The sequence below is a fragment of the Vanellus vanellus genome (genome assembly GCF_965231255.1).
Source record: "Vanellus vanellus genome assembly, chromosome: 24".
Taxonomy (NCBI): Eukaryota; Metazoa; Chordata; class Aves; order Charadriiformes; family Charadriidae; genus Vanellus; species Vanellus vanellus.
Genome location: NC_138929.1, coordinates 5,225,378 through 5,251,645, shown reverse-complemented (window position 1 = coordinate 5,251,645; position 26,268 = coordinate 5,225,378). Strand labels below are relative to the sequence as shown.

At 54.8% G+C, this 26,268-nt stretch overlaps 1 protein-coding gene across 1 annotated transcript in view; it reads right to left on the bottom strand.

Annotated features, from left to right (window-relative positions):
- Window positions 1-1,560: 1,560 nt before the first annotated feature.
- The window catches only part of SCN4A (sodium voltage-gated channel alpha subunit 4), a 45,258-nt gene continuing 20,550 nt past the window's right edge, over window positions 1,561-26,268 (bottom strand). Inside the window, exons 11-26 of the mRNA XM_082495091.1 lie at window positions 25,727-25,882; window positions 25,355-25,478; window positions 24,376-24,614; window positions 22,244-22,417; window positions 21,588-21,944; window positions 18,079-18,507; window positions 13,292-13,421; window positions 12,820-12,974; window positions 11,407-11,580; window positions 10,718-10,840; window positions 10,159-10,437; window positions 8,947-9,000; window positions 6,937-7,078; window positions 5,996-6,117; window positions 4,988-5,258; window positions 1,561-4,533 (exon numbers count right to left, since the gene is read on the bottom strand). Of these exons, the coding sequence (XP_082351217.1) occupies window positions 3,341-4,533; window positions 4,988-5,258; window positions 5,996-6,117; window positions 6,937-7,078; window positions 8,947-9,000; window positions 10,159-10,437; window positions 10,718-10,840; window positions 11,407-11,580; window positions 12,820-12,974; window positions 13,292-13,421; window positions 18,079-18,507; window positions 21,588-21,944; window positions 22,244-22,417; window positions 24,376-24,614; window positions 25,355-25,478; window positions 25,727-25,882 (4,122 nt within the window). The 3' untranslated portion in view covers window positions 1,561-3,340. The remainder of the gene's footprint in view (window positions 4,534-4,987; window positions 5,259-5,995; window positions 6,118-6,936; window positions 7,079-8,946; window positions 9,001-10,158; window positions 10,438-10,717; window positions 10,841-11,406; window positions 11,581-12,819; window positions 12,975-13,291; window positions 13,422-18,078; window positions 18,508-21,587; window positions 21,945-22,243; window positions 22,418-24,375; window positions 24,615-25,354; window positions 25,479-25,726; window positions 25,883-26,268) is intronic.

Sequence of the window (26,268 nt, the reverse complement as noted above, 5' to 3'; positions counted from 1 at the left end):
GTTTGCCATAGCCAGGAAAATGGAATGTAGGGAGGACTGATGGTCTCACAGGGAGGGTCCCGTGTCCCCGTGTCTCTTCCCCTGGGCCACCCTGGCTCCCCAGCTCCCTGCACGTGGGCAGACCGTGCCCTGTGGGCAGAGCAGAGCCGCTGCCAGGCAGCTGCGCCCTTCCACAACCCATTCCTATTCATTAGGGCTTGGGTTTCACCGCTGTCCTTTCCCGCACTGCAGGAGGACAGGGATGGTGGGTCACACCACCTCCTCCCTCCAGCCCCCTGCCTGCGTGGGTACCACGATGCTCAACTTGAATTACGTCAGCTTTGGGACGAGCTGTTCCAGCCAGAGCACAAACACAGCAGTGAGGCCATGCCGTGGCCCTTGGGGACGTCAGCAGGTCCCAGAGGTGGCTCCTCCTCCAGCCGCGCATTGATGCGGAAACCTCCTTTGCCCATCGCTGCCTTCTTCCCATCATGCTGAACTGCTCCCGCATGGCTGGTGGGGCAGGTTTGGCCCCACAGAGCCTGGCATGGGGCAGCTCAGGGGTTCTGCACCTCCTCCAAGCCCACCTCTCCCTGTGGTTGAACCTGCAGCAGCATCTACTGTAGCTCCTAGAGTTGGGGCTCGTTGCCGTGAGGCACCAAGGGCTCCAGGGAACTGGTTCATGAACAGAGCAGAAGCTCTGGGGTCTGGGCTGGATTGGAGGTGCCAGGGGGAGGCAGCCCAGGGGGTGTCTTGTGCGGGAGGGGACCACCAGATCCTGCTGAGGATGGCAGGTCCACCCAAGGCCATGCAAAAGGGTTCCCCATATCTGTCCTGGAGCAAAGGGAGAGGGGGCATTTACACCTCCCAGGGGAAGGGCAAGCATTGCTGATTGATGAGATGCTCAACATGAGCCAGCAATGCATGATAGCAGCCCAGAAGGCCAACTGCATCCGGGGCTGCATCAGAAGTGTGGCCAGCAGGGCGAGGGGGGAGATTCTGCCTCTCTGCTCTGCTCTGGTAAGACCCCACCTGGAGTACTGCCTCCAGCTCTGGAGCCCCCAACATAGGAAACACATGGACTTGTTGGAGCGGGGCCAGAGGAGGCCCCGGAGATGCTGGGAGGGCTGGAGCCCCTCTGCTGGGAGAGGTGGGGGGGTTCAGCCTGGAGAAGAGAAGGCTCCAGGGAGACCTCAGAGCCCCTTCCAGTGCCTAAAGGGGCTCCAGGAGAGCTGGGGAGGGACTTTTTCCAAGGGCATGGAGTGATAGGACGAGGGGGGATGGCTTCAAACTGGAAGAGGGGAGATTTAGATCGGACATTAGGAAGAAATTGTTTCCTGTGCAGGTGGTGAGCCCCTGGCGCAGGTTGCCCCGAGAAGCTGTGGCTGCCCCATCCCTGGAGGTGTTCAAGGCCAGGTTGGACGGGGCTGGGAGCAACCTGGGCTGGGGGGAGGTGTCCCTGCCCAGGGCAGGGGGGTGGAATGAGATGATCTTTAAGGTTTCCTTCCAACCCAAACCATTCTACAATTCTATGATTTCTTCCTCTAACACACAGCAACACATTTGGTATCATAATAATAGACCATTTACAGTTGTTTATTTTAAGAAATGTACAAAGAAAAATGCCTTCAGCTCACACGAATCCTGCTCTTTGGCATTTTTTCCATCACCGACAACACGTACGTACAAGCAGCATTGATTGAGAACCACAATCCGGGCTGGAAACTGCCGTGCCATGGGTACTTCCCACACCAACAGGCTCCTGTTCCAGGGAGCATCACCCTACGCAACATGGAAATGAAAGCACAACGCTATGGGACGGAGCAGAGCGACCCCGGCTCTGCCGCCTGGCCGACAGCACGTGGACACAAGCAAGCTCAGCACCGCTCCTGGCCAGCCTGAACATGGGGCATCTGTAACGGCTCAGCGCCAAAATCAGCCCAAGAAAAAAAAAAAAAATTATAATAAAAAAAGACAGACCCTTTGGCTTCAAGAAGCAGCCCTTGTTTTAACTGGAAGAGGTTTTGGTTCATGTTTGTTTTGATCTCAAGAGGGTTTTTTTCCCCCCTTTTGAAGGCAGAAGTCACTCCAGAGATGAACTTAGGGCCTTTTGCCCATTTTTCTTGAATTACTTTTGCCCACCTGTGTAAAGAGCAGTAAAACCCTTCCACCCGTCCTGGGAAAACCCTCCTCTGCTGGGAGGGTTCCTGGTGAGGACCTGCCTGGCCCCATCCGGGTCTGCAGAGACCCCAGCACGTGCCGCTGGGTCATCTCCAGAGCCCCAGCCAAGGGAAGGATGATCTGCCCGAGTATTTTGGGATTTGCACCCCGGTGGGAGCATTCGTTGCATGAAGACCCCCGGTGGTGGGTGGCCGATGGGACTTAAGGGACCCCATTGAAGCAGCTCTTTGCAATGACCATTCAAAGACCTGCTCCGATCCCTGGGGGTGCGTCTCGTTAATTAACGCCAACTAAGAGCGCTCCAGCAGGATATTTCCACTTGCTGGGGGGCTTGAAGAAACCCGAGAGGGTTTTGTTACAGAGACTGGGGATTCTTGGATGAGGTCCTCCAAACCCTACCTTTGTCCATTGCTTTCCTGCCACAAAATCTGGATGAAACGGGAAAACAGAGAAGAAACATGAATATAAATACCGTTTACATTCGTACTGTAGAGACCTGAATGATTTATGATTTCAATGCATATTCAGAGACCTTTAAAACCTGATATTTAACCCTGAGAACATATCTGCAGATGCTTTGTTTTGGCTATGCAAACAAATCTTTAAGACATAATTGCACTTTCTCTGTATATAACAAAAAAGAATCCATAAAGCTTATTCAAATATTCAAAAGAAAGGTGCTACTTTAAGACATTGGAGATTTTTGTTCAGAAAACCTTGCCTTTTCTGTAATTATTCTTAATATTATTTCACCTGGCTCATCTTTCACTGGCTACTTGGCTGCACTCTGGAAGAATAATATACAAGAAAATCTCTTAATTGTGAAATAACATTAATAAATAATTACTTTAAGTAAAAGGACAGCCATACTCATTCGTTAATGTCTGAAAAACATCATTACCATGATGAGATCATTTCAAAACTAAGAGGTGTCTCTTTCACCAACAATAGATTTCACATTTAATTGTCATAATAAAAATATTAAACTCTTTGCCAGTGCAGTGAGCTGTAAAAACCAGGATCAGTAAGAGATCCTGCCTCGAAAGTTAAGGTGTCTACTTGAAATATCTGAAATTAGCTCAATATCTAAGATCTATTGATCTGTATATGGAAGAGCTCTTGAAAAGGAGACACAAATGAAGTCTTTTCGGGCTGGGCGAGAGATGGAAGTCTCTTTCTGTTATACCAGCGACTCTTTCACAACGTATTCCTTATCCCATGCTTTTGCTTTGCCAGGAGCATCTTGAGTCTCTGAGCTGGGAACGGGTGTAAGACCAAAGGCAGGGGCTGTCTCCACATCTGTCCCACTGTTCCCATACATCTCGTGCATTTTGGTGGCGATCAGACCTTCCTTCTCGGGTGCGTCGTCTCTCAGGGCATCCTCATCCTTACTGTGCCTGTACATGTAGGACGCCTGCTTCACCGAGCGCCTCAGGAGGTACCTCCGGAAAGCCCTCTGGATTTTTGTAGCACAGACTTCCTCATGTTTCCTTTTCAGAGTGGTGGTGATGGGTTCATAGGACACCTTCGAGGGGTTTGCGGCCATGAACTTCTCCTCCATGGTGGCCTTCAAGGCATCCATCTCTCCTGAGTCTCCCAGCACTTCCTTAGTCAGGGCAAAGAGAATATCCAGACAGTGGATTTTGTCCCCAGCAACCATTGGTAGATCCATGGTGATTAGCTTGATCTTGTTTGGCTTGGGAATTTTGAGTGGCTCCTGTAAGGTGTCTACAAAGTCAGATAAGGTGCTGTAGGCAATGAACTGGGTGGCATCCGGGTCAAACTTCTCCCAAGTTTCATAAAACATTTCAAAATCATCTTCGCAGAGCGGTTCGCTGCTCTCCTCTGTGGCCACATTGAAGTTCTCCAGGATGATGGCAATGTACATGTTCACCACGATGAGAAAGGAAATGATGATGTAGCTGCAGAAGAAGAAGATGCCGATGGAGGGATTGCCACAGTCCCCTTTTACTGAACTGCCAGGGTTTTCCAGGTCGGGGTCACAGTCGGGGGGACCGCTGTTCAGGATGGGGCTGAGGAGGCCATCCCATCCAGCCGATGTGGTGATCTGGAAGAGGCAGATGATGCTGTTCCCAAAGGTTTCAAAGTTGAAGATGTCATCAATCCCTGCCTCTTTCTTTACATAGGCGAAGTTGGACATCCCAAAGATGGAGTAGATAAACATGACAAGGAAAAGCAGGAGGCCGATGTTGAACAGGGCAGGCAGGGACATCATCAGAGCAAAGAGGAGCGTCCGGATGCCTTTTGCCCCTCGGATCAGCCGGAGGACACGGCCAATCCTTGCCAGCCTGATGACCCTGAAGAGAGTGGGTGATACGAAGTACTTCTCTATGATGTCTGAGAGGACGATACCTGTGAAGGGATGAAGAAGAGGTGAGTTTGCCATACTCTGCAGCCAACATAGGGAAGTGAGGTGGAGCTACTCCACTCTACTTGCCAGAGATGATCAGATACAGGGAGATGAGGCCACCCCCTGTGGCACACAGCTCTCTGCTCCTCTGGTGGCAAAGGGAATGTATTAAAAAATAAACTCTGATCGCAAACCCAAAAGTTAAATGCTGACTGCTCCATTTCAAAGACAAGGAGAACACCAAGGAGGAGTGAGACACATCCCCAGCCCCTCATCTAACCTGGCGGCATGGGGTAGCCTCACATCTGTCTTGTCTCAGGGTCCTGTTGGCCTGGCCCTGCTCAAAGGATGGGTGCAAGGGGGTGGCCAGTGACGGCTTGGTGACTGTGGACCAGCTAGACCATTTCCACTCTTCATTATCCAGTGGGAGGAACTGGTGGAACCAGCAGGACTCACCTAAGATGGAGAGGATGACCACCACAAAGTCAAAGATGTTCCAGCCAATAGTGAAGTAGTAGTACCGCAAGGCGAACATTTTGAGCACACACTCTCCGGTGAAGATGACGATGAATACCAGGTTTATCTTGTAGAGAACAGATGTTTTCAGTTCACTTTGATCATCTGTTTCAACCATCATGGTCACCATGTTAAGACAAATCAGGATCATGATGGTTATGTCAAACACTTGCTTGGTAACAAAGTCAAACACCATCCCTTGAAACTTGTTCTGCCGTGAGGGCCACGTGGGTGATGATGGAGAACCAGAGGTGAGGTGGGAACATGGGACAGACACACACAAAACAGAAGACACAACAGAAAGGGGAGAAGGAACAGTATTTAAAAGAGTGTAGAAAACCTCAGGGTTGTGGCCAATACATAGGTCTCATGGCCCCAAAAACTATTGGAGGAGGATACTTGGCACCTTGCAGGATGAAGCCCGTCTGGTAAGGCCATGGCCAGGAGGCCTGGGCACAGGGGTCAGTTGCTTTCTAATTATATCCACAGCTAATGCGTCAGGGCAAAAATAAACACATGGAAAAGGCCTCACTCGAGCAGGGCTATCAAAACCAAACTCGAGTCACAACTGCTTATGTGTTGGCTGGACCAGTGTCCTTTCCAGGAGCGTTGAAAGCTGAGCTTTCCCCGAATCTAACTGCCTTCGAGAGAGGAGCTGGGAGCTGAGCTTGGAGAAAACCCTAATCCCTGCAAAAGTCCTCCCCGCCTTGCCCTAGCCAGCAGACCCAGGGCTGAAGAGCAGACCCAAAGGAGGTCGCCTGGTGTGAACCTCTTCTGAAGCCCCAGCTCTGAGCAAGGTCCTGTCTGAAGAGTAGCAATGGGGAGCCAGGATTTGGCTCCTTGCCCTGGCAAGTGGTCTTCCCTAGACCCTTCTCATTGACTTTGGGACAGCTGGTGGCTTGAAGTGCTCCTTCCCTGCCTCACTCCAGGGTGATTAATCCAACATACCGATGGCCTGGGGATGGGCTTCTGGGGTTTCTTGGAGCCGAGCTTCTTCATGGCATTATAGTATTTCTTCTGCTCTTCTGTCATGAAGATGTCTTTACCTCCAAAGTATAAAAGGGAATCACCTCCGTTAGTCTTGGGAACTCGCCCCTTCCTACAAAGCATCTTTGACCACTCTCCTTCCCACCAGCCATCTCCAGCCAAGCTCCTACCAGACATTACTTGCTGCACTGACTTGGTGAAACCTGTTTCCTCCCTGCTCGCCCTTTTCTACGCCGCTTCCCCCAGTTGACAGCCCCCATGGGTGCTCACCCCAGCGCTGCGGTTTCCTCCTGCAGAGGTGAGACGCTGCCTCCCAGTCCACAGCAGCGAATGGGGCACCCCATGCCCCGCTGGGGCTCACCCCCTACTCGCTGGCTGGATCCTGCTGGGACCGAGGTGGCATCTCGGTGTGCTTCAGACCTTGCTGGGCACAAAACAACGTGCTCCGTGTCACCCGCCCTCTGCCTGCTCCCCCCTCCAGCAGCCCAGGGGCATTAGTCCCGTGCTGCTCACTTGAAAGCAGAAATTGAGTTTTTCCTCGATGAGTGGAAAAATGACGAGAAAGGGTCATGGGGTGGGAAAAAGAAAACAAAAGTGACAGCACAGGCGTATAGCCATGACTGCTGTGGCACAGGCAAGAGAAAACACAGCCCCCCTCACCTCCTCCCTCTCCACCCATGAATGAAATCTTCTATAAATGCTATGGCCAGGACACAAATCCCCGGGTGCCCTTTGCTCAGCTCTCCTTGTTCACTTTGCAGGAAGCCACTAATGGATAACAGCAACTCAGGTTGCGGATGGACCCTGGGGTCCATCCCAGCCCTGGGCACGGTGGCCCTGGTCCCCTCCATCCTGGACCAGCGCCTCAGAAGGCAACAGTGGCTGCAGGACCCAGAAAATACTTATCTTTTTCTTCTGCTGGTTGAAGTTGTCGATGATGACGCCGATGAAGAGGTTCAGGGTGAAGAAGGCACCGAAGATGATGAAGATGACGAAGTAGATGTACATGTAGAGGTTGATCTCATACACCGGCTGCTCTTCAATCTGACCAGGAGAGATGGGAAATGTGAGACTAACCCTTTCTGGAAAGCACGTCCCCAAGTCCCCGGACGAGGGATCACTCTATCCAGACACAGCTGTGGGGTCACTGCTCCAAAACCTTTGGCAGATGCTGTGTGGGTTGAGTCGTCCTCATGGGAGCAGCCACGGGAAGGGACATCCATGTGACACCAGCTGGGCGACAAGGATGTGCTGACCCCGAATCCCACGGCGTGGGCTGGGGAAGAGGAAAGGATGCCCAGGTGCAGCGATATCAATGAGCAAATTTGAGTTTCTTCCCAATAACTGGTTTTCTGAGGGCTGAAATATAGCCTGGAGGGGACAGGGAGAGTGGTTTAATTCGTGCCGTGGCAGCGCACGGGGGTGGCACAGCCTGGCAGCCTCGGAAAACACTCCTTGTCAAGGGGTATCGCTTAATTCTGCTCTACATTCAACTGGAGACAGCCCAAGGTGTCAAAACCAGCTTCCCTCATTTCGAGGAAGGCCGTTGGCAGAAGAGAGCGTTGATTTTTTTTTCTCCCAAAACAGTTTTGCCCCAGGTGTCGGGGGAGGTGGGAGCCCAAGCCACTTTCGGGGGGAGCTGGAAGCAGCTCCTTCGCTGAGCGCCGGCAGCTGCAGCCGGGGCGAGCAGGGCGGCTGTTGCTGATGCTAAAAAAAGGCAACGAAAGCAATACGTTCAGGCCCGTGGGTGCGCGGGGCCGACCCCCTCCGCGGGGCGCGGGCGAGCGAGCTCGGGTGGAGAGAGGTGGGAACTCCCTTCTGCCGCGTTGGCTCACGGCAGCGCCTGCACACGCGGGCTGGCCCGGGGCCCCTTTCTGGGATGGATTACAGCAGAAACAGCCCCTGCATGAAACCCTTCAAAAAGTTAATTTTTTTTAACCACCCGTTTAACCCAAAGCTTAAATGCTGGCTGCTCTGTTTTAATAACCCATTTATTAGGGGGCCTACATAAAATGACCCATTTAGGGGGCTACAAGAAAGCTGTGGAGGGACTTTTTACAAGGGCATGTAGTGATAGGACGAGGGGTAATGGTTTTAAACTGGAAAAGGGGAGATTTCGATGAGATATTAGGAAGAAATTTTTCACTGTGCGGGTGGTGAGCCCCTGGCACCGGTTGCCCCGAGAAGCTGTGGCTGCCCCATCCCTGGAGGAGTTCAAGGCCGGGTTGGACGGGGCTTGGAGCAACCTGGGCTGGGGGGAGGTGTCCCTGCCCGGGGCAGGGGGGGAACTGGATGCTCTTTAAGGCTTCTTCTAACCCAAACCATTCTATGATGCTATGATTCTTGCCCAAGGCAAGGCAGGCACTTTCTCCAGGATGGGATAAGCTCTCCCAGCTGGAGCGGCACATGGAGGGCATCGTGTCACAGCAGGGTGAAGGATGAGCCCTCTGGGTTGGAGCTGTGGAGGCAGAGTGGGGATTTCAGGCCACGAAGCTGAAGCGGAGAGGAGCGGGCTCAGCCCCAGCTGTAGACCACCAGGTCTGGTCACCAGCCCAGTGTGGGGTCAGGGTGCAGCTGGAGTGGTGGCTGTGGTGCAGGTGGCAATGACAGGGGTGGCAGAGACACAACTGGCTGCCCTTTTTGAAGTTCTGCGCCTCATCAGGGGGGATGTTTTGGGGGTTTCTCCTCTCTTTAGCCCATGTCCTAGCTGAAGCCATGGGTGGGATGGAGGGATACCAATGGGCAGAGCCAGAGGGGACGCTGTGGCCAAGGGATCCATCCCCAGCCCGTGCTGAGCTCCTCCTCGGCCCCAGGACTCCAGGACTCTGCTCCCAGCTTGCCAGGGGGAACCGGCCCCATGGGACGAGCGATGCTTGGTGCCAGTTTTGAGACATCCCTGCTTGTCCCCTCACCTCGCGTGAGTCCACGGCGGCATACATGATGTCCATCCAGCCTTTGAAGGTCGCCTGTGGGGACAGCGGAGAAGAAGAGATTGGCTGGGAGGTATTTGGGGGCGAGGGAGGGAGGGGAGGGTGATGGGTGTGTGTTTGGGGTTTAGTTTGGGGCTAAATGCTGGCTCAGCCCGCAGTTACAGCTTCTCCGTGGGAATGGCAGGAGAGGGACCATGAGTTGAATCCACAAGAAAAATGGCCCAGTATAGAAATACTGAGATCTGCACGTGCGCGTGCACACACAAGCTCCGTTGGGTGGCTGAGCTTACCATGGACTTCCCAAAACACGGCTGCAAACCAGGCTGGGAAAAGAAGCAATTGACTCTTTTCTCCCCCAAAACCCCAAAGTGTGTATTCCCAATGGCAAAGCTGTGCCGGAGCCGGCTGCCTCCCTCCCTGTGCCACCTCTGTAGCCCTGACGGCTGTATCGCTGCCTCTGCTCTCTGGATCTGATCCTGGTGGGGTGTGTGGGGGGTACACTGCATCTTTACAGGCTTTTGCTGCTAATTTGTTAAACAAAAAGCCTGAACATCTTGTTTCCTGAATCTGATGGAACAACAAATCTGAAGAGGAAGCTGAATTTAAAGCTGGTTGATCAATTTGTGTTATGGACCAGTTCTGCAACCACCGGTTCCCCTGGATCTGGTGGGAGTAACCCCAGTCTGCCCAATAACACAGCCCACACCTATATTTTTATTAAAATTATGATGAGCAGTTCCTCTTCTGCTTGGCTGGCTCAGCTGCGGTGGGTTCAGTGGAAGCACGGCTGCGTTCGCCCACTGCCCTGCAGCGGACACACACACTCTTTTTCCAATCGTCATCTTCCCCATGCAAAACTCTTGCGGCCTACGACTACAGCAGACTGAACTTTCCAAATGGGTGGGGGGAAAATGCTCCTACATCCTGTGCTCTCCAGAGGACTTCTTGCAGCTCCAGGCTTGGTGCTACCTACACTCATCCACGGTGGTTCCTCGGTGGTGCTTACCTTCCCCTCCCATCTTCTACCCTGTCCCTTTCCTCCTTGGCTCTGCAGGTTTGGTTTTTGTGTTAAATCCCAATTTTGGAGCTACGAAGCAATGAAGAGGCCCCATCTGGGCATCAGGGCAGCATCTTCCTTTGGCTCTGATGCTATATGCATGTCTTGGAGGGACAGTGGCTGCTTTCATTACGTACCACCTGCAGCAAGGAGAGGTATCCCAAGCCCACGTTGTCGAAGTTGACCTTGACGTTGACCCATCTGACCTCGTTGGTATAGAGGAGGGCCATGCAGTCACTCTTGTTGTTCACCACGCTGATGTCAAAGAGGTCCCCTGTAGTGGTGTTGACACATCGGTAGTACTTCCCCGCAAAGAGGTTCACCCCCATAATGCTGAATATCAGCCAGAAGATGAGGCAGACCAGCAGGACATTCATGATGGAGGGGATGGCACCAAGCAAGGCATTCACCACCACCTGCAAGGGGAGAAAAGACCTTGGAAGACCTGGCTAGGGAACCAGGCTAGCAATGATGATCTGGATGGCCCTGTGCCCCAGCCTCACCCTCCCCAGCAGCACCGAGTGGGCTCAGACTGGACCAAAGTTACCTGAGCATTGATCCCACTGATCTGGAGTCCCCTGAAAACCAACTGGGATGGGTCCCTGATGTAGGTGATAGACAAGAGACCGGGTCTGCTCAATGGTGCCATGTTTCATGGCCGTGTCAGAGTCAGCAGCACACGGGGGAGGCACCTACCCTCATGCCTTCAAATCTGGACAGGGCACGCAGTGGTCTCAGAGCTCTCAGCGTCCGCAGGGACTTGATGGCTCCCAGCTCGGAGTAACCCAGCCAGTTTGCTGTCAGGCTGATAATGGAAACCTGGAAGGAGCAGCCCAAGGGATTAGCAGCATCTCAGATGGAAGCACAACCGAACCACATCCCTGCAGCTCCTGCCCTTCCCTCTGTCTCCAGTACTCCCTCGGGCTGGTGGGCATCACCTTGTCTTGGGACACAGGGATTGGCATTGAGTCCTTGGGTCCCTGGCGAAGAGCCACTGGAAGGGTGTCCCTGCCTTTTGGGTATGAAGGTGGAGGTGACGCAGAAATACTGCACAGGTGGAACGGCCTGCTGTGTCACAGAGCTTTTGGGAGACCCTATATCCCTTCCCATCTCTACTGGGTCCCGGTAGAACAGCATGGGCTTGTTCTTGGCTCGAGTGTAAAACAGAAAGGGTTTGAAAGGGTTTCTGCAACCCGGGAAAGAAGCGGCCCTTCCTGTAGAGGACCATTATTTTAAGGAATGGTCTAAGCCCTCAGTCCACAGACACCCCACTGTCCTTTAAAATACAATATGTGTTCATTTCCACCAGCCTGCTACAATCCCCTAAGGCTCCCAAATCCCTTGGCTAACTATGGCTCTAGAGGTGTTCATCAGATAACACTTACATCGACGATGAGGAAATCCAGCCAGCACCACGCATTGGTGAAGTACACCTTGAAGCCATAGGCCACCCACTTGAGCAACATCTCAATGACAAAGATGTAGGAGAAGACCTTGTCGGCGTACTCCAGGATGGTGCGTATCACCTTTCGTTGTTCAATGTAGATGTCCTCAAAAGCCTGGAGGAGGCACGGAACTACGTGACAGTCATTCTTCCATTAGACCCCCTGCGCAGCTCAGAGCAGCCACATCCACACCAACATTGTCCCCGCTTTCCTAGGGCTTGGGGCGGCTTGAAAAGTTGAGGGCGTAGCTACAGGTGGCATTTACCGATGCACCTGATCAACATGGGGTCTAAGTCTTGTTTTAAGTTCTTGTTGGCTACGTAGAGCGGTGTTTGCCCCAAAGCAAAGCTTCACTGCAACAAATGTCCAGCTGCATCTAATTCCCACCGGTCCGAGCACAAGCCAAAAGCCAGGACACCAACCTGCACCTTTGGATGCCCTGGTGGTTTTGAAAATGCTCTTAAGGAGCGTTTAGGGTTACTGATACATCTTCAGGGCATGTAAAACATAAACAAGCAGAGGTACGGGCATGGTGACCAGGTGTTGCACAGCTGTTTTAGCACAGCTTTCGATTCCGGCACCAGCTACAACCTCAGACATCCCCAATCTGCACTTCGGAGCGTGATGCAGACACATAAAGTATGTCTGAAAACCAGTTCAGTCCTTCTGTCCTCCTTCCCTCTCTCTTTACCCCCCAAACTCGCAGAGGAGTCGGTCTCCCCGTGAGCTCTGTGTATTTACAGGTGTGGTTGAGTTATATCTAGCCCAAATACTCCAAGAGGACCAAGAGGCTGACACACAGCTTTTTCATGAGGTCGATTTAAATGGACGCCCAGGTTCTGGGAAGGCGCACCACTCAGCGGCTGGAAATGCTGAACAGCAAAATAACAACCATGAATTATTCGAAAAGCACCTCCCGACAGCCTGTTACGGAGGCAGAGAAATGGGGAACAGTTCGCCTAAAGCTGAATAGGTGGTGCAGATAGTTCATGGTTGACACTGAGAGCAGGAGGGGAGGCTGTAGGCGGTTGCATCCTCTTGAGCCCGTGGACCACAGTCCACGATAGATACTGGGAAGGGTTGTACAGGGGTGATGGTACTGATGCAGGGCTCTTGGAGGGCAAGGGAAGGAAGGTTAGATCCCCTTGCAAGGCTGAACATCGGCCAGACCTGAGCCAAATGGGGTTTTAAATCAAACATCTGCCCACAGCTGTGTTATTTTGCACAGGAAACAACCAGGCGATGCCCAGAGCCTCTGGTGCTGCTGCCTGGGCTCTGCCCGTGTTCCTGGGCTCCCACCAAGCTGGGGAGCTGCTGCAGAGCAAATGGGACAGGGCAAAAGGTGGGACCTACCAGCGCCCCGCTGCTGAGGAGGATCATGAAGACGATGAAGGTCTCGAACCAGTCGTGCTCCACGATGCGGAAGCAGGTTTTCCGGAGGTTCCACCACACCTTCCCTCTGTCGCTGGTGATGTCCACGTAGAGGCAGGGAAACCTCTTCACGCAGGCTGGGGATGGGACAAAGAGCTGTGGGTTACCTCCTGGCCAGGGCATTTCCACCAGCGTGACACTATTCGTGCTTTTATTGTCTTTTCAAGCCCTCCTAGGTGGAGGTTGGAGCAAGATCCTGCTGGGTTTGAGGGCGCACATGCAAGAGGGGACCCCCATGGTGACCATCTCCCTGGTAGTACAGGAGGATTTGGAGTTTGGGATGAACTAAGGGAGCCTGGGGCTCTTTATGCTGCAAGAGTTCATTGGCAATAGCCCCTCCTCCATACCCACCTCCCCGTCTCCACGGGGTCCCCTGCCCTGCTCTGTCCCTCACCTTCAGTGAAGCACTCCTCGGGCTCGTTGCTGTCCTCAGCCTCTTCTGCCGCCTCCTCCTCCTCTGGCGGTGGGGGCTTGTAATCCACGGTGCTGCACAGGGACGACGCGTTGTCGCTGGAGAGGGGATTCTGCAAAGGGAGAGGAGGATTCAGGCTGAGCTGCCTCGTGGAAGGGATGCTCCCGGGATGCGGCGGCCTCCAGCCATCCTCCAGCTCCTCCTGCCCCCACCATTGGAGCTAGCTGGTGGGACCCCTTTGTTTGAAAGCTGCTCTGAGTCCCTTTCCTATGAAAATGCAGCCCAGAGAGAAGCTGGTGAGTTGTCCAGGGCTGCAAACCTTGGAGGATCGTTGGTACATGAGCTTGCACAAGCTTTGCATGTCATCCAGGTTCAGAGGAGCAAAAGGTCCCCTGACCCCCACCTTCCTCCCAGCATGGCAAGTCCATCTCCCATCAACTTCTACCATCACCTCAGGCTGATTTTCTCACCTCCTCCTCCTCCTCTGCACGATCCCGTCTAAGAAATACTCTGCCAAACACCCTTTAGTACGAGACCCGCAGAAACCTGGGTGGCCACCATGGCATTTCTCTCCATTCCTGCTGGCTTGGCTTGTGCCGAAGGGGGCTTTTAGGCTGAGGTTCACCCGAGTTCACAACCTGCATCCCAAATATCTCTCACCGGCTCCATCCCGCGCCACAGCTCAGCTTGGCCGGCTTCCCAGACACCACTCAGCAAGGCCCGGAGGGGCTGATAACGAGAGAAAGCCTTGGCAGGCCCCTGGGATTTTTTTCCTCCCTCCCTCTTTTTTTTTTTTTTTTTTTTGTTTTTGGCTTTCTGAGAAGACTTTCTGCAGTGCTTGAGGAAAGAGCAGATCCTCAGACCTGCCTGTCCTACCTGGGAGGAACTAGGAACCTGAAGATCTTGGGTGGGCATCTCCAATGCAAGATGGTGTTGGCTTGGGCGAGGAGATAATCCTCCCCCACTGTTTCTAGTGCTTTCAGTAGTGAATAAAGCAGCTCCTCCATCCTCCAACAAGCCAGGGAAGACCCCCTGGGGTAATTTGAGGCACTGCCATTGCCTGCAGCTTTAGGGGCTGTAGCCACCTCAGTAGGAGACCTTGCTTTGGGGGACCCTTGCAGCCTGGCTGCTGCATGCTGGGGACACACAGGGCATTGCCTTGAGGAGCAGGACGTGGCAGAAATTGTCAGCTGGTGGCTCTGCAGGAGCAGTGGGGCCACACTCCACTGGGACTTGGGGGGGTGACAAGGAGGGACAGGGGGATTAGGAGGCCTCGGCATGGAGCCAGGCAAGCTGTGACCCCGGGGAAGGACACATGGAAACCATCTGTCTCCAGGACAAACCTTGCAAAGGCACAAGGTGGGGACGAACCAGCCTAGCAGTGCTGGAGATCAGGGGAAAGGTGTCCAGAGCGGGTCCTCTTGAGGGGGAGACAGGGATGGTCCCCAAACCCCATCCCTGGGGGTTCCTGAGACCCCACGCGCCTGCAACCGACACGTTTGCAGGCCAATTTCCATCACACACCCGGTACGGCACCTCCAGCCTTGCTGGGTGTTTCCACCCAAATCCAAGGCTTTCCCCATCCCGGCCAGCACCGAGCACCGGCATTCAGGCACCGCGCACCCCGACTCCCCCTGCGACTCCCCCCATCATTCACAGCACTTGACGATACTCTTGTGAAGTACGCAGCCCAGAGCATCTCAGGAGACATCACCCTGCCTGGCAGCATGGGGGTCTGAGGCGAAACCCCCCCAGGAAGACCCCTGAGCTGCAGCTCCAACTCTTCGCACAGCCATGGCATGCCAGCACTGCTGTTCCCGTCACCTTCTCATTGCTTCACCGTGCGAAACAGAAACCAACTGGAAAGACGCAAAAGCACCCGAGGAGACCCGCTGCGCTGCGGACATCACCCCTCTGCTATTAGTTCACCCTGAAAAATGTCTTTGTCTCGGAAAGGAGCTGCTCTGGAAGGGGGAGAGTGGTTAGCGGCGTTTTCGGAGCAGCCCACCTGGAGAACCCCCCCGCCCCCAAGTTTGTATAGTCACCAGTAGACCGCGTCCCTGGTGTGAGGTGGTGTGTTGGGCTCTGGCTCCATCTGGAGCTAATCGACGGCATGTGAGTGCACCGAGCTAGCAGCAGTCTTCCCCTACAACCAGCCAAGGCTTCACACAAGTTAGCACCCGATTTCTAATTATCATTTCACATGATGACCACCAGCTCATTGCCCACCCCTCCTGTTGGGGCAGGGACCGGGTTGTTAATGCATCCCCCACCCCCCGGCTTTGCACCTTGGTCAACATTCGGCCATCAAAAGCAGCAGCGATGATGGGGTGAACTGGTATTTAGTGGTTGAGAGATGCCGTTTGGCCCCTGCACGTGCTGAGCAGGCAGGGATGGCTCTCAAAATATGAGCTCCATGGAGGGTGCTGGAGCAGGTGCCACTAGATGTCAGCTGGACACAGCCCTGTAACGCTGGAGCCACGCTGGGACATGTCCGAGAGTCGCCTGCTGAGGTTTTCCCCCATCCATGGGGAAGCACGTCATGGTGGTGGGGAACTGAGGTCCATGGGGACCCCACAGACCAGGCTGGATATGTCCCCCTGTCCTGGTTTGAGCAACACAGGGTCGATTTCCCTTCTAGCGCTAGGGAAAACTGCACTTTTAGAAGACTCCAGTGTCTGAATTTGTGAAAATATTTCCTTTACAGCCGGCGATGGTGTGCGGGTTTCAAGGTCTCAGTGTTTCCGAGCTCACCGGCTGCGGGGATGAGGAGGAGCGAGACCCGGGCGCTGACCCGAGCTGCCAACAGGGTTAGTTCATACCAGGAACGGCACATTCACTATAAATTAGGAATTTTGCTGAGGAGTTCTCTCTCTCCCGTGACGGCTGCCGTCCTGAGAACTCCTCGCCCCGGTGCCGCAACCCTGAGCCCGTCCCTTCCTCCCGAAGCCGCAGCGCTCGCAGGGTCCCACGTTGGCTGTCGCTGCTGGGGGTGCACAGCTTCTACGGGTAGAATGGGCTGAGGATAATCCTGGTGTATTTTATATTGGTACTGGGATCAATATTGGTTCTTTAGCGCTATTAATGTTCATTATTTAGTCTTATCCTATTAAATCTGTTTATGTTTCAACCCTCAGGTTGCTTTCTTTTTCCCCCAATTCCCCTTCCCAGGTGGGGAGAGGTCATCGGGTGAGAGAATAATCGTCTAAATGACAGTAAGTTGTTATGGGTTTCTCAAACCATGACACCCCCCATGCCGTCGGGTTGGCATTAGCATCACCTCCGTGCAGAGCGACCGCACACCTGGGTGTACTCTGGATTAGTGCTACTGAGCTGGACTTATAGTAGGAAAAATTTGGGGAAAAAAAAGTCAGTTCTCAGCCCTCCTGCTGAGATGGGGGGGTGGGTGACAACAGCACCCTCACCCCTTCCCTTGACCAAGGTGCTCCAGGCAAGTCTGTCCCTTGTGAACACAAGTGAAGACAGGTGCCCATCGCCATGCGGAGCTGCAAGGAGCCCACCGATGGGGAGGGAGGCGGATGGCTCCAGGGTTTTGGGAGTCCTAGTGCATTTCGCAGCCCTGAATTGGGGTCCCTGGGCAGTCACAGCCAAGTACGGCAGCAGTTGGGATTGCACCCAAACTACACCCCTGCCTTCTGCCCCGGCACACCGCCCTGAGCAGGACTAGCTGGGACAGAGCTTCCCAAAGGTGCCTCAGCTCCTGAGCAGACACGTTCAAATGATAAATCCCCAGGTCAGAGCTGCTCTATTACTCACACAAACCCCCTTTCCGTATTGCTGCAGTTACTCCTCTCCGCCGCGGCATCCCTGCTGCCCTGCCTCTCCCCAGGACCTCGGTTGCGACCACATTGCAAGCAGTAATTTCCCACCAGACCGTCACCCTCCTTTTTGTGCCCACTCGGGTTTTCCAGACTTTCTTGTCTCGCATCCCCCTGGCATCTTCCCAGAGCACCAAGGCGATCGGTGCCCCACGCGCCCTGACAGTCCTCTCCGCGCCTCAACATAGCAATGCCAACATCAGCTGTCTCCTCGGCTTTAGATCCAAAATGCATTGCTTCATGTTCACTTGTGTTAAGCTCCTCCATCTGGTTTCATGCCCTCCCCAATGGTGCTTTCTGAGGCATTAGCAGTGGATCCAATGTTCGTGCCATCAGCAGATTTCCTGGCATCGAATTCCTCTGGAACATCTTTAACCCCAAACGGAGCGTTTTGACCCTCGCACCAGCCCTGTGGTGCGGTGGGTCCCCCTGGCATTAGCGATAACCCCATAGCCTGACCCAAACCAGGGCAAACTCCTGCTTGGACCCCCCCCACCTCCAGCTTACACTGGGAGATGCCAGGTTGAAAACCCCCAAGTTTGGCCCATGCCATGCATTGTGGAAAAGCTAGAAGTGACCAAGAGAACAAGAGGGAACGGGCACAAACTGGAGCAGAGGAAGTTCCATCTGAACCCGAGGAGGGACTTCTCTCCTGTGCGGGTGGCAGAGCACTGGCAGAGGCTGCCCAGAGAGGGGGGGAGTCTCCCCCTCTGGAGCCATTCCAAACCTGCCTGGACATGTCCTGTGCTACTGTTGGAGGTGCCCCTGCTCTGGTGGGGGGTGGCAGTGCGGGGGGGCTCCGGAGGGCCCTTCCAGCCCTGACCAGTCTGGGATTCTGTGAACCAAACCCAGCATCATTCTTGGGGCGGCACAGCAAGAAAGGGTCAGTCCCAGTTTTGGGGTTGAAGCCCTTCCAGACGCCTTTCATACCTTGGCATCTTCGGTTTCGGACTGGGTGCTCGTCTCCTCGTAGAGGTCAGACTCCTCCGAGGCGATGGGGACTTGCACCGTCAGGTTGGGGTTGTTAATGAAATTCATGTGGTCCAGTTCATCCATGAAAAAATGGTCTTTGCCAGCGACTCCGTCCAAGTACTCCAACTTGAGCTCCTGGCCAGTGTCCACATGGTTTAGCCCAGAGTTGTCCTTCTTACTGTGCTCTTGCTCTTCCTCGGGGGCCACCTTCTTCCCCTTCCACAGCCTGCGGAGCAGCATCAGCAGAGAGGTCTTGACAAAGTCGATCCCCTTGGTGATCCTGCCAATAGCAATCTGCAAATTGTTCATCTCTCCATCATCGTCAGACGCCGCCAGGCTGTCGGCACTGAAGGAGCTCAGCAGCAAAGCTAAGAACAGGTTCAGCACCTGGAGGGGACAAAAGCAAACACCAGCATTGATGTTTGGCAACAACCTCATCCCTGTAGGCCAGAGTGGCACGGAGCAGTCATGGCCATGGAGAAGACCCTGTCATCGAGCATGTCATGGGACTCCCTCCTCCCATTTCCCAGCTCTGGGGACTGCAGAGATGTCAACCCCATCTCCTGGAGGAAATGGACATGGTCCTCCTCACTCCTCCTTGGGCTGCGATGCCCTCAGTGTCACATCCACCTGCTTGGGTCCTTGGATCCATTTGCAAGTGATGTCAGTCATTGCTTCAGCCCCTCTCAAGCCACCTACCCTATGGGTCCATCAACACGCCCTTCCCTTTGTTGTCTTGGAGCTCTTGGCCTGGCTGGTCACCACGTGGGACTCCCTAAGCCTATGGTGCTTCTCCCCACCACCCACAGGAACGCAACTCAGCTCCATCCCTTCTCTTCCCAGGGAGAAACCTCCTGCTTATTGTCCTCCCAGCTGCAACTCTTCCTCTCCTCTTTGCTGGCTCTGGTAGATCAGATGCCCAGCGAACTCCTGAGGGTCTCCAACACCCTAGAGCCACGTAGGAGCCTGAGCCACAGCCATAACCTCATCCTTTTCTACCAGAGACTGCACTGTTCCACAGCAAGTAGTATTTCATCTCAACCTAAGTCAGCTCATGGGATGTAAATATAGCTCCAAGCACGGACTCTCTTCTGCATCCCCCAGATCTCTCCTACTTCACCATGCCCAAAACGTGACTGGACCCCACCGCAGCCTTGCCTGGCATGGGTGGACTCCTTGCTTGCCAGAAAAGAGGAGCAGCTCACGAGAAGAGGAACGGGACGGGCTCTCCCCGGGGTACGGGAGCATCGGCAGCACCCAGCCACGCTCTCGCTGCGCGGAGCGGCCGATGGGCCAAGCCCACAGCTGTTGATGTTTGTGCCTTTTAGTGCCAGCAGCGCATCTGAGAAGGGAATTAGCTGCTATTCAAGGTCACTGCTGTTTTCACATGGCTCATACCATATGACTTAAACCGCATCTTTAAATAAATCCCTACTATCCCATCAGTTTAATACTTATGTTAAGTACCAGTTACAGCTAATAGTTGCCGTTGCCTCTGGCTTTTTTGGACAGGAGTCCGTTACCTTGTCACCTGACTGACTTCCTCCCTTTTCCCTTAATAACCCCAAAGGAAATGCTCAAAGTGTCATTAACAGCAAAGGACGACCAGCCGTCGCCTTATTCCTCTGCAGGGGAAGTGGGGAGAAACACACACCTCCCCGCCGCCGGGATGCTCGGAGGTTGTGTGGGACAGGCTCCAGTGCTCGGAAATACCGGAGACACGGCCAGGAGAGCCTGGCAGAGAGGATGAAGAGGGTAGAGACGGCTCTGTAGGTGGTCACGCGCCATGTTTCTCTACTCAGCTTTAAATGAACCCCAGGCAGGAGCAGCACAGAGCACAGCAGGAGCTGGAAAGCTTGCCTGCAAAGCTGGGGTGACATCTCAGGGAGGGCTGTTTCTGACCCCATCAGCTGGGCTTCCCCCGTATCACCTCCAGAAAAGTCTCCTGGAGGGCTGGATGGGCTGTCCTACTCCAAAAACCAACTCTGGAAGAGGAAAAGTCTCCAGGAGCCCTTTCGGGGAGGGTCTCCAGGGAGCCCCAAGCTGCGATTCCCAGTCCCTAATCTCCTGCACTCTCTTCAGACCACCCTGGAGATGCTCCTGTTGCTCACAGGTGATCTTTCAGCCTGGTTCAGCATCGCAATTCAAATCACCACGTTCCCCTCCTCGAAAGGTAGAGCCGTTGCTGGGTGACGGGCAGCCCCGGGGGGACATCAGGCTGCTCCCCACCGCGAGGCGATGCGCACCCCTCTGCCCAGCGTCACCCAGCACAGACCCCCGGAGACCCCGGGGTGAGGTCTGCAGCCAACACGGCTCTCCGTGCTGCTATGGGGGGCCAGTTCAACCCCCCCAATACCCGGTGTGAGCCAGGGGAGCCAAGCAGCACCCAAATCCCGATGTTCTGCCCTCAAAGCGGGACACTCCAAGCCACCCTACCCCTCAACCCAAGTTGTGGGGTGGTCTGGGTTTCCCCCCGGGGCTGCTTTCGCCCCACTGGGAGGGTTGTGCCAGCCTGGGGCTGGAGCAGCTACCCGAGAGGCGTCAGCAGCGCCCTGCTCGGATAGTTTTTCAAAGCAAATTCCAAAGGGCTTACACAACCCCGGCAAGTAATAAGAGCGATTCGGCAAGCCGCCGCGCTTCCCTCCCCTGCCTTGCTCCTTAAGAAGGGAGAGCAGGGCCCACGCAGCCTGGAAAACAAGCTTCAAAGCCGCCAGCGAGAGGGTTACCAAGTTTAGAAAGGATTTCACGCTCGCCTGGAACTTGCAGACCTGCAGCGCGGGCAGCGAGCAGCTCGGGTTAGCGGGGAGGGCAGCGGGCAGGGAGGGAGGGTGACGGTGACCAGGGGTTCAGCGGGACCTGGGGGAAAGAGCCACGGGCTACAGAGGGGTCGTGCATCCCTGGGATGCCACCTGGACCGCAGGGAGGACTGGGGATCTGCACCAGCCTGCCGGGTGGGTCTGCTCCCCAAAGCAACTGGGAGCAAAGGGCCAGCCCTGGGGCGAGCTGGGTATAATGCCGTCTCCATCCCTCATCGCAGGAGAGTGGGAAACGGTGGAGGAAAGCCCGAAAAGCCGTGTGAAGAAAGGGCAGCTGGAACACTCTTTTGTCCCAGAGTCACCCCTGTATCTGCCTAATACCCGTTGTTAAATTTTCCATGCCTCGGTTTCCCCTTCTGTTGCTGATCTGGTTTCAGCTGACGGTCCCTCAGAAATTGCTTCTTACCCTGCTTTATGTGGAGCTGAGCACACAGCATGGCCCCACTGCGTCTCCAGGAGGGAGGTCAAGCCCTTTGCCTGTGCTCCTGTACAGCTCCAACAAGACCATGCCTACAGGCATAGCGCTGTAGATGAGCCGAGCTGGATACCGTTGGGCAGAGAGCGAGGGGCAGATGTGTCCCCACCCCATGTCCCCACTCCATCCTCGCCCCCCACCTTTCATTGAGAGTCCACCCCAGCTCCAAGACTCACCACAAGGTTCCCAATGACCATGACCATCATGAAGACAATGAGGCACATGGTCTGGCCGGCCACCTCCATGCAATCCCACATGGTCTCGATCCACTCCCCACAGAGGATGCGGAAGACGATGAGGAAAGAGTGGAAGAAGTCATTCATGTGCCAGCGGGGCAGCGTGCAGTCAAGGGAGATCTTGCACACGCATTCTATGTAGCTCTTCCCGAAGAGCTGCATCCCCACCACGGCAAAGATGAAGACGATGATGGCCAGCACCAGTGTGAGGTTCCCCAGGGCGCCCACTGAGTTACCGATGATCTTGATGAGCATGTTGAGGGTGGGCCAGGACTTGGCGAGCTTGAAAACCCTCAGCTACAAGGAGCAAGGAAACAAGGCGTTGATTTGCCTGGGGTTTTCATTGCCACAAGGTGTCAGCAAGGCTGCGAAGCTGGGATTAGACCTTCCCGTGGCAGTTTTATTAAGGCAGGAGGGATTAAACACCCAACTGCTTTGCAAAGAGCACAGGTTCCGACTTTCCTAAATATTTAGCTTGACTGACAGTGTTATCTTTAACAGGGGACCACCATAAAAGAGGTCGAACAAGCTGTTCTCCACCCTGGTGGCAAATGCATGCAGAACCCCCTGGCCCAGCTTGTCCCCGAGGCACGTACCAAGCGGAAGGAGCGGAGCACGGAGAGCCCTTGCACGTTGGCCAGGCCAAGCTCCACCAGGCTCAGGGTGACGATGATGCTGTCAAAGATATTCCAGCCCTGCTGGAAATACTCGTAAGGGTCCAAAGCAATGAGCTTCAGGACCATCTCTGCTGTGAAGATCCCCGTGAAGACCTGTGGGAAACAGCAACTCATCAGCTTGCTTGAAAGCCAGCGCTCAGCAGGGGGTGGGTAGCACCTCGTCTTTTTTGGGGCATTCCCAAAGCGTTTCATCCCACTGGGTCCAGCCCTGGTTGCGAATGAGCTCCCCAGCCGCTGCCCAGTGTGGCTTTGTGGATCCGTGCTGGGAGTACTGGGGACTGATTTCTACCAGAGAGACTCGGCAAAGGTGCGTGTTGGCAGGCAGAAATTAAAAATAAAAGCCTCGTTTGCAAAGGGACCCACTACGAATGACTGCTGAATCACAGGGATTTCCAGCATGGAGAACTGGGCTGCTACTGGGATGCCCCTGCCCCTCCCCGAGCCCGGTGAAAGCTGATCCGGCTTTTACACATTACTCTTTTCCCGGGACTACAACGGCGGCGTGCATTATCACATTACTCCGGAGCGGGATCAGCAATGTGGCAATTAGCATCCTTGATGCAATTTCGTGACACGGCCTGTGCAGGGAAGGGGGGGGGAGGGGGGGCACTGACAAATTTTTCCCTGGATGTGGAGTGAGTTGGGGCGCATGGGTCCTTGCCTCCGCTGCGCAGGAAGCCTTCTGCGCTGCCATCCCAGGGGATGCTCCCCAACATGCCCCTTTGCGTGCCGGCCCACAAACGTCCCCTTTTCTGCTCCTGCCAGCTCATCCCCACTCTCTTCACATCCCCACTCTCTTCACATCCCCACTCTCTTCACATCCCCACTCTCTTCACATCCCCACTCTCTTCACATCCCCCCTCTCTTCACATCCCCACTCTCTTCACATCCCCACTCTCTTCACATCCCCACTCTCTTCACATCCCCACTCTCTTCACATCCCCACTCTCTTCACATCCCCACTCTCTTCACAACCCCTGCTGCTTTCACCTCTGGCACAGGCAGGCGATGTGGTGGGACATAGCGGCGCGGTGGGAGCTGCTTCTCCCGCTCCCATCCCTCCCTGGCCCTTCCCCAGCAAGCCATCCCCATCCCACACCGGCATGAGGGTTGTCCACGCGGCCAGAAACCGCCGCTGGCGCGAAGGGAAAGCTGGAGGCGTCTTTGCAGTGTGACCGTGCTTCGAGCAACGGCCGATTAATCCCCTTGTATTTCCTGAATGAAACCAGAGACAAAGCAGCTATGTGCCCAGCGTCATCCTGCCTGCCCGGCGCTCGGCCACCGGCGTGTGTCACTCCAGTGCCTGCGCGCAGAGAGGCCCCGGCAGGTGCTGGAGTTGGGCAAGGTGGGAGGAGATGGAGAGCTCTCCCACCCCTCAGCTACGTTTCCCAAAGCCACCAAGGGCCTCCTGCGCTTGTCCCACCAGCAGATTGCATCCACCCGAAAGCCCTTTACCCTGAGCTCCCAGCAGGAGCAGCCACAGCTGGTTTGCTAAAAATGCCCATGAAATCAGGACAGCCCAGATCTGCAGTGATTTCACTGGGAAAAGTCCGGATTATTAGTATTTTTTTACTGCTGCTGGCACTGTTGTCTCCTGCTCCATTGGGACCTGTTTGCTCCCAGCACCCGAATTGCCCCTGCTCTGCCACGCGGCCACCCGGCACCGCGAGGACACTGTGGTGGCAGCAGCTCGTGCCTGACCCCTGGGTTGCAACGTAGAAGATGGCTCAGGACAGCTCTGCAAGGCCATGGCCACATTGGCATTGCCAAGATGCACCAAGGGAGACAGAAGCTGCAGCAGAAGGGGAGCAGGGGGTGATGGACCCCACTTCTGTGTCACCTCCCTTGATCCGAGCCATCCTGGAGCCCGACGCACCACAGGGTTCCTGTGATCAGACCTCCATCCCCAGCCCAAGCAGTTTCTCAGCAGCTAGGAAGTGGTTCCAGGCACGCTGTTTCCAATGGCCACAGAGGGGATCTGCCCACCAGGGTGGACGGTGTGGCTGCTGTGGCCCTAAATGGGGAAGGATGGGTAGTCCGTAGCTGCCTACCAGGTTTCCCACGGTCAGCACGTTCTCGAACTCCTCTGTCATGGGGTAATGCTCCATGGCCATGAAGACCGTGTTAAGCACAATGCAGATGGTGATGCCCAAGTCCACGAAGGGGTCCATCACCACCATCTTGACAAACTCTTTCAGCTTCACCCATGGAGGACAGCAGTTCCAGACCAGGAACGTGTGGGCAAATTTGTACCACCAGGGCGGGCACTTCTGGTGAGCTTCCTCCAGCTCTGAGGGCAGGAAAGAAAAATTACATCAGTGTAGGCTTCTCCTCTCGTCCCCTGGGTGGTCCAAGTACTAACCCCTAGAAGGGACCTCTCCTGAGGTCCTGAACCAGCCCTAGACCACATATGAGTTTCATATGGGGGCTAAAAGCAGGAGCCTTCCCATGCCCACGTACAGTGATGTTGCAGACCTTACCCTCCAAACCAGAGAGGGATGGAGAGGCAGATGAGTTGGGGAACTGTGGGTCCAATCCTGCTTTCAGCACCCAGGCAGGATTTGAGGTGTCCCTGCCAGGCTCAGATGGAAGAGACACCCAAGGGAATGAGCAGTGTTGTTCCCTTGGTTCCCAATGGTGTGGCTGGAGGGCTTGGTGCCCATTCCCAGGGAGGGCAGGGCTGAGAAGCCCCTTATTGCTGATTTTACAGTAATTTTTGCTGTGGTCGAGACAGCGGCTCTTGGGAAGCCACTCAACAGCTCTTGGTTGACTCTGGAGATCATGGTAATCGATTGAATTATTGCCTCTGAGCATGATCCTAGCAAGTTGGGACGAAAAGCCTTGCATCGCTGCAGTGCCCTGACCACATTTGGAGACCCCAGGTCCAGAACCATCCTTCACATGGGGCTGGAGATGTGGGACAGCCACTATCACTGGTGTGTGCTGAGCACCCTAAGCCCACCAACACACAACGATTGGGCTAAACCAGCCAGCGCGTACAGCCCTCACCCGGGCTGGAGAAGGACGTACCTTCCACAGCGTTGGAGATGACACTGATGGCGCTCCCCACTCTCTTCTCGAGGCCTGGCCCATCTTGGTTGCCCACGGTGAGGTGGTTGTGGTCCGATTTCTCTGGTTCATTGGTTGGGTTGAACTAGAAGGAGAGGAGGCCACAGGGGATGAATGCAGAGCGCTGTGGGGTATTTAATGCGCTTAAGGATAGAGCAAGGAGAAAAAAGGGGCATGGTCTGGAGAGACCTTAGGGTGCAACATGGGAGCTGCAGATGGGCTGCAGAAAGGCTTGTAGGACCCAAAACAAGCTGGACACAAGCCTGTCCCTCTGCTGGGGTTTATTGGGGTGGGCACCCTCAAGGGATGGCAGAGACAGAGCCGAGCACGTACATCAATCACCGTAGCGGACCGCTGCAGCACGACCTTGGGGACCACTTGCCCGTTGCAGTCCTTTGCCTTGTCCTGGTCACTGTTCAGGTCTGAGTCGTGCTCCTTCTCAGCTTCACTGCTGGGCAGGGAACCACCGCTGGATCGCCGGTCCTGCAACTGCAGCAATCCATGTCTCCATCACCTATGTGTCCACAGCCATCGGGAGCTTCCCACAATCACTACAGGCCACCAGGTTAAGGGGGGTGGTGGTGGGTGAAGTGACCCCCAGGACCATCCTGGGCAGGACTTTTTGACTCCAAAGTCTGCTGCTGCAGGACCTGGGCAGAGGCGAGCTCATCGGCAAACTCGGATCCTCACGAGCAATGATGAGGGAGAACAATTTGTCGGAGCTAAACCCATGCCCAAGGTTGCAAGCTTTTCCTTTTTGCTTGCTTCACCATTTGGTCAGGGTGAATAATTCATAAAGACAAAATTAGGGCAACCCCCAAATTTCTGTCTTGCAGGAAATTTTAATCTTTGAAATATGCTTTCACCCCAAATGG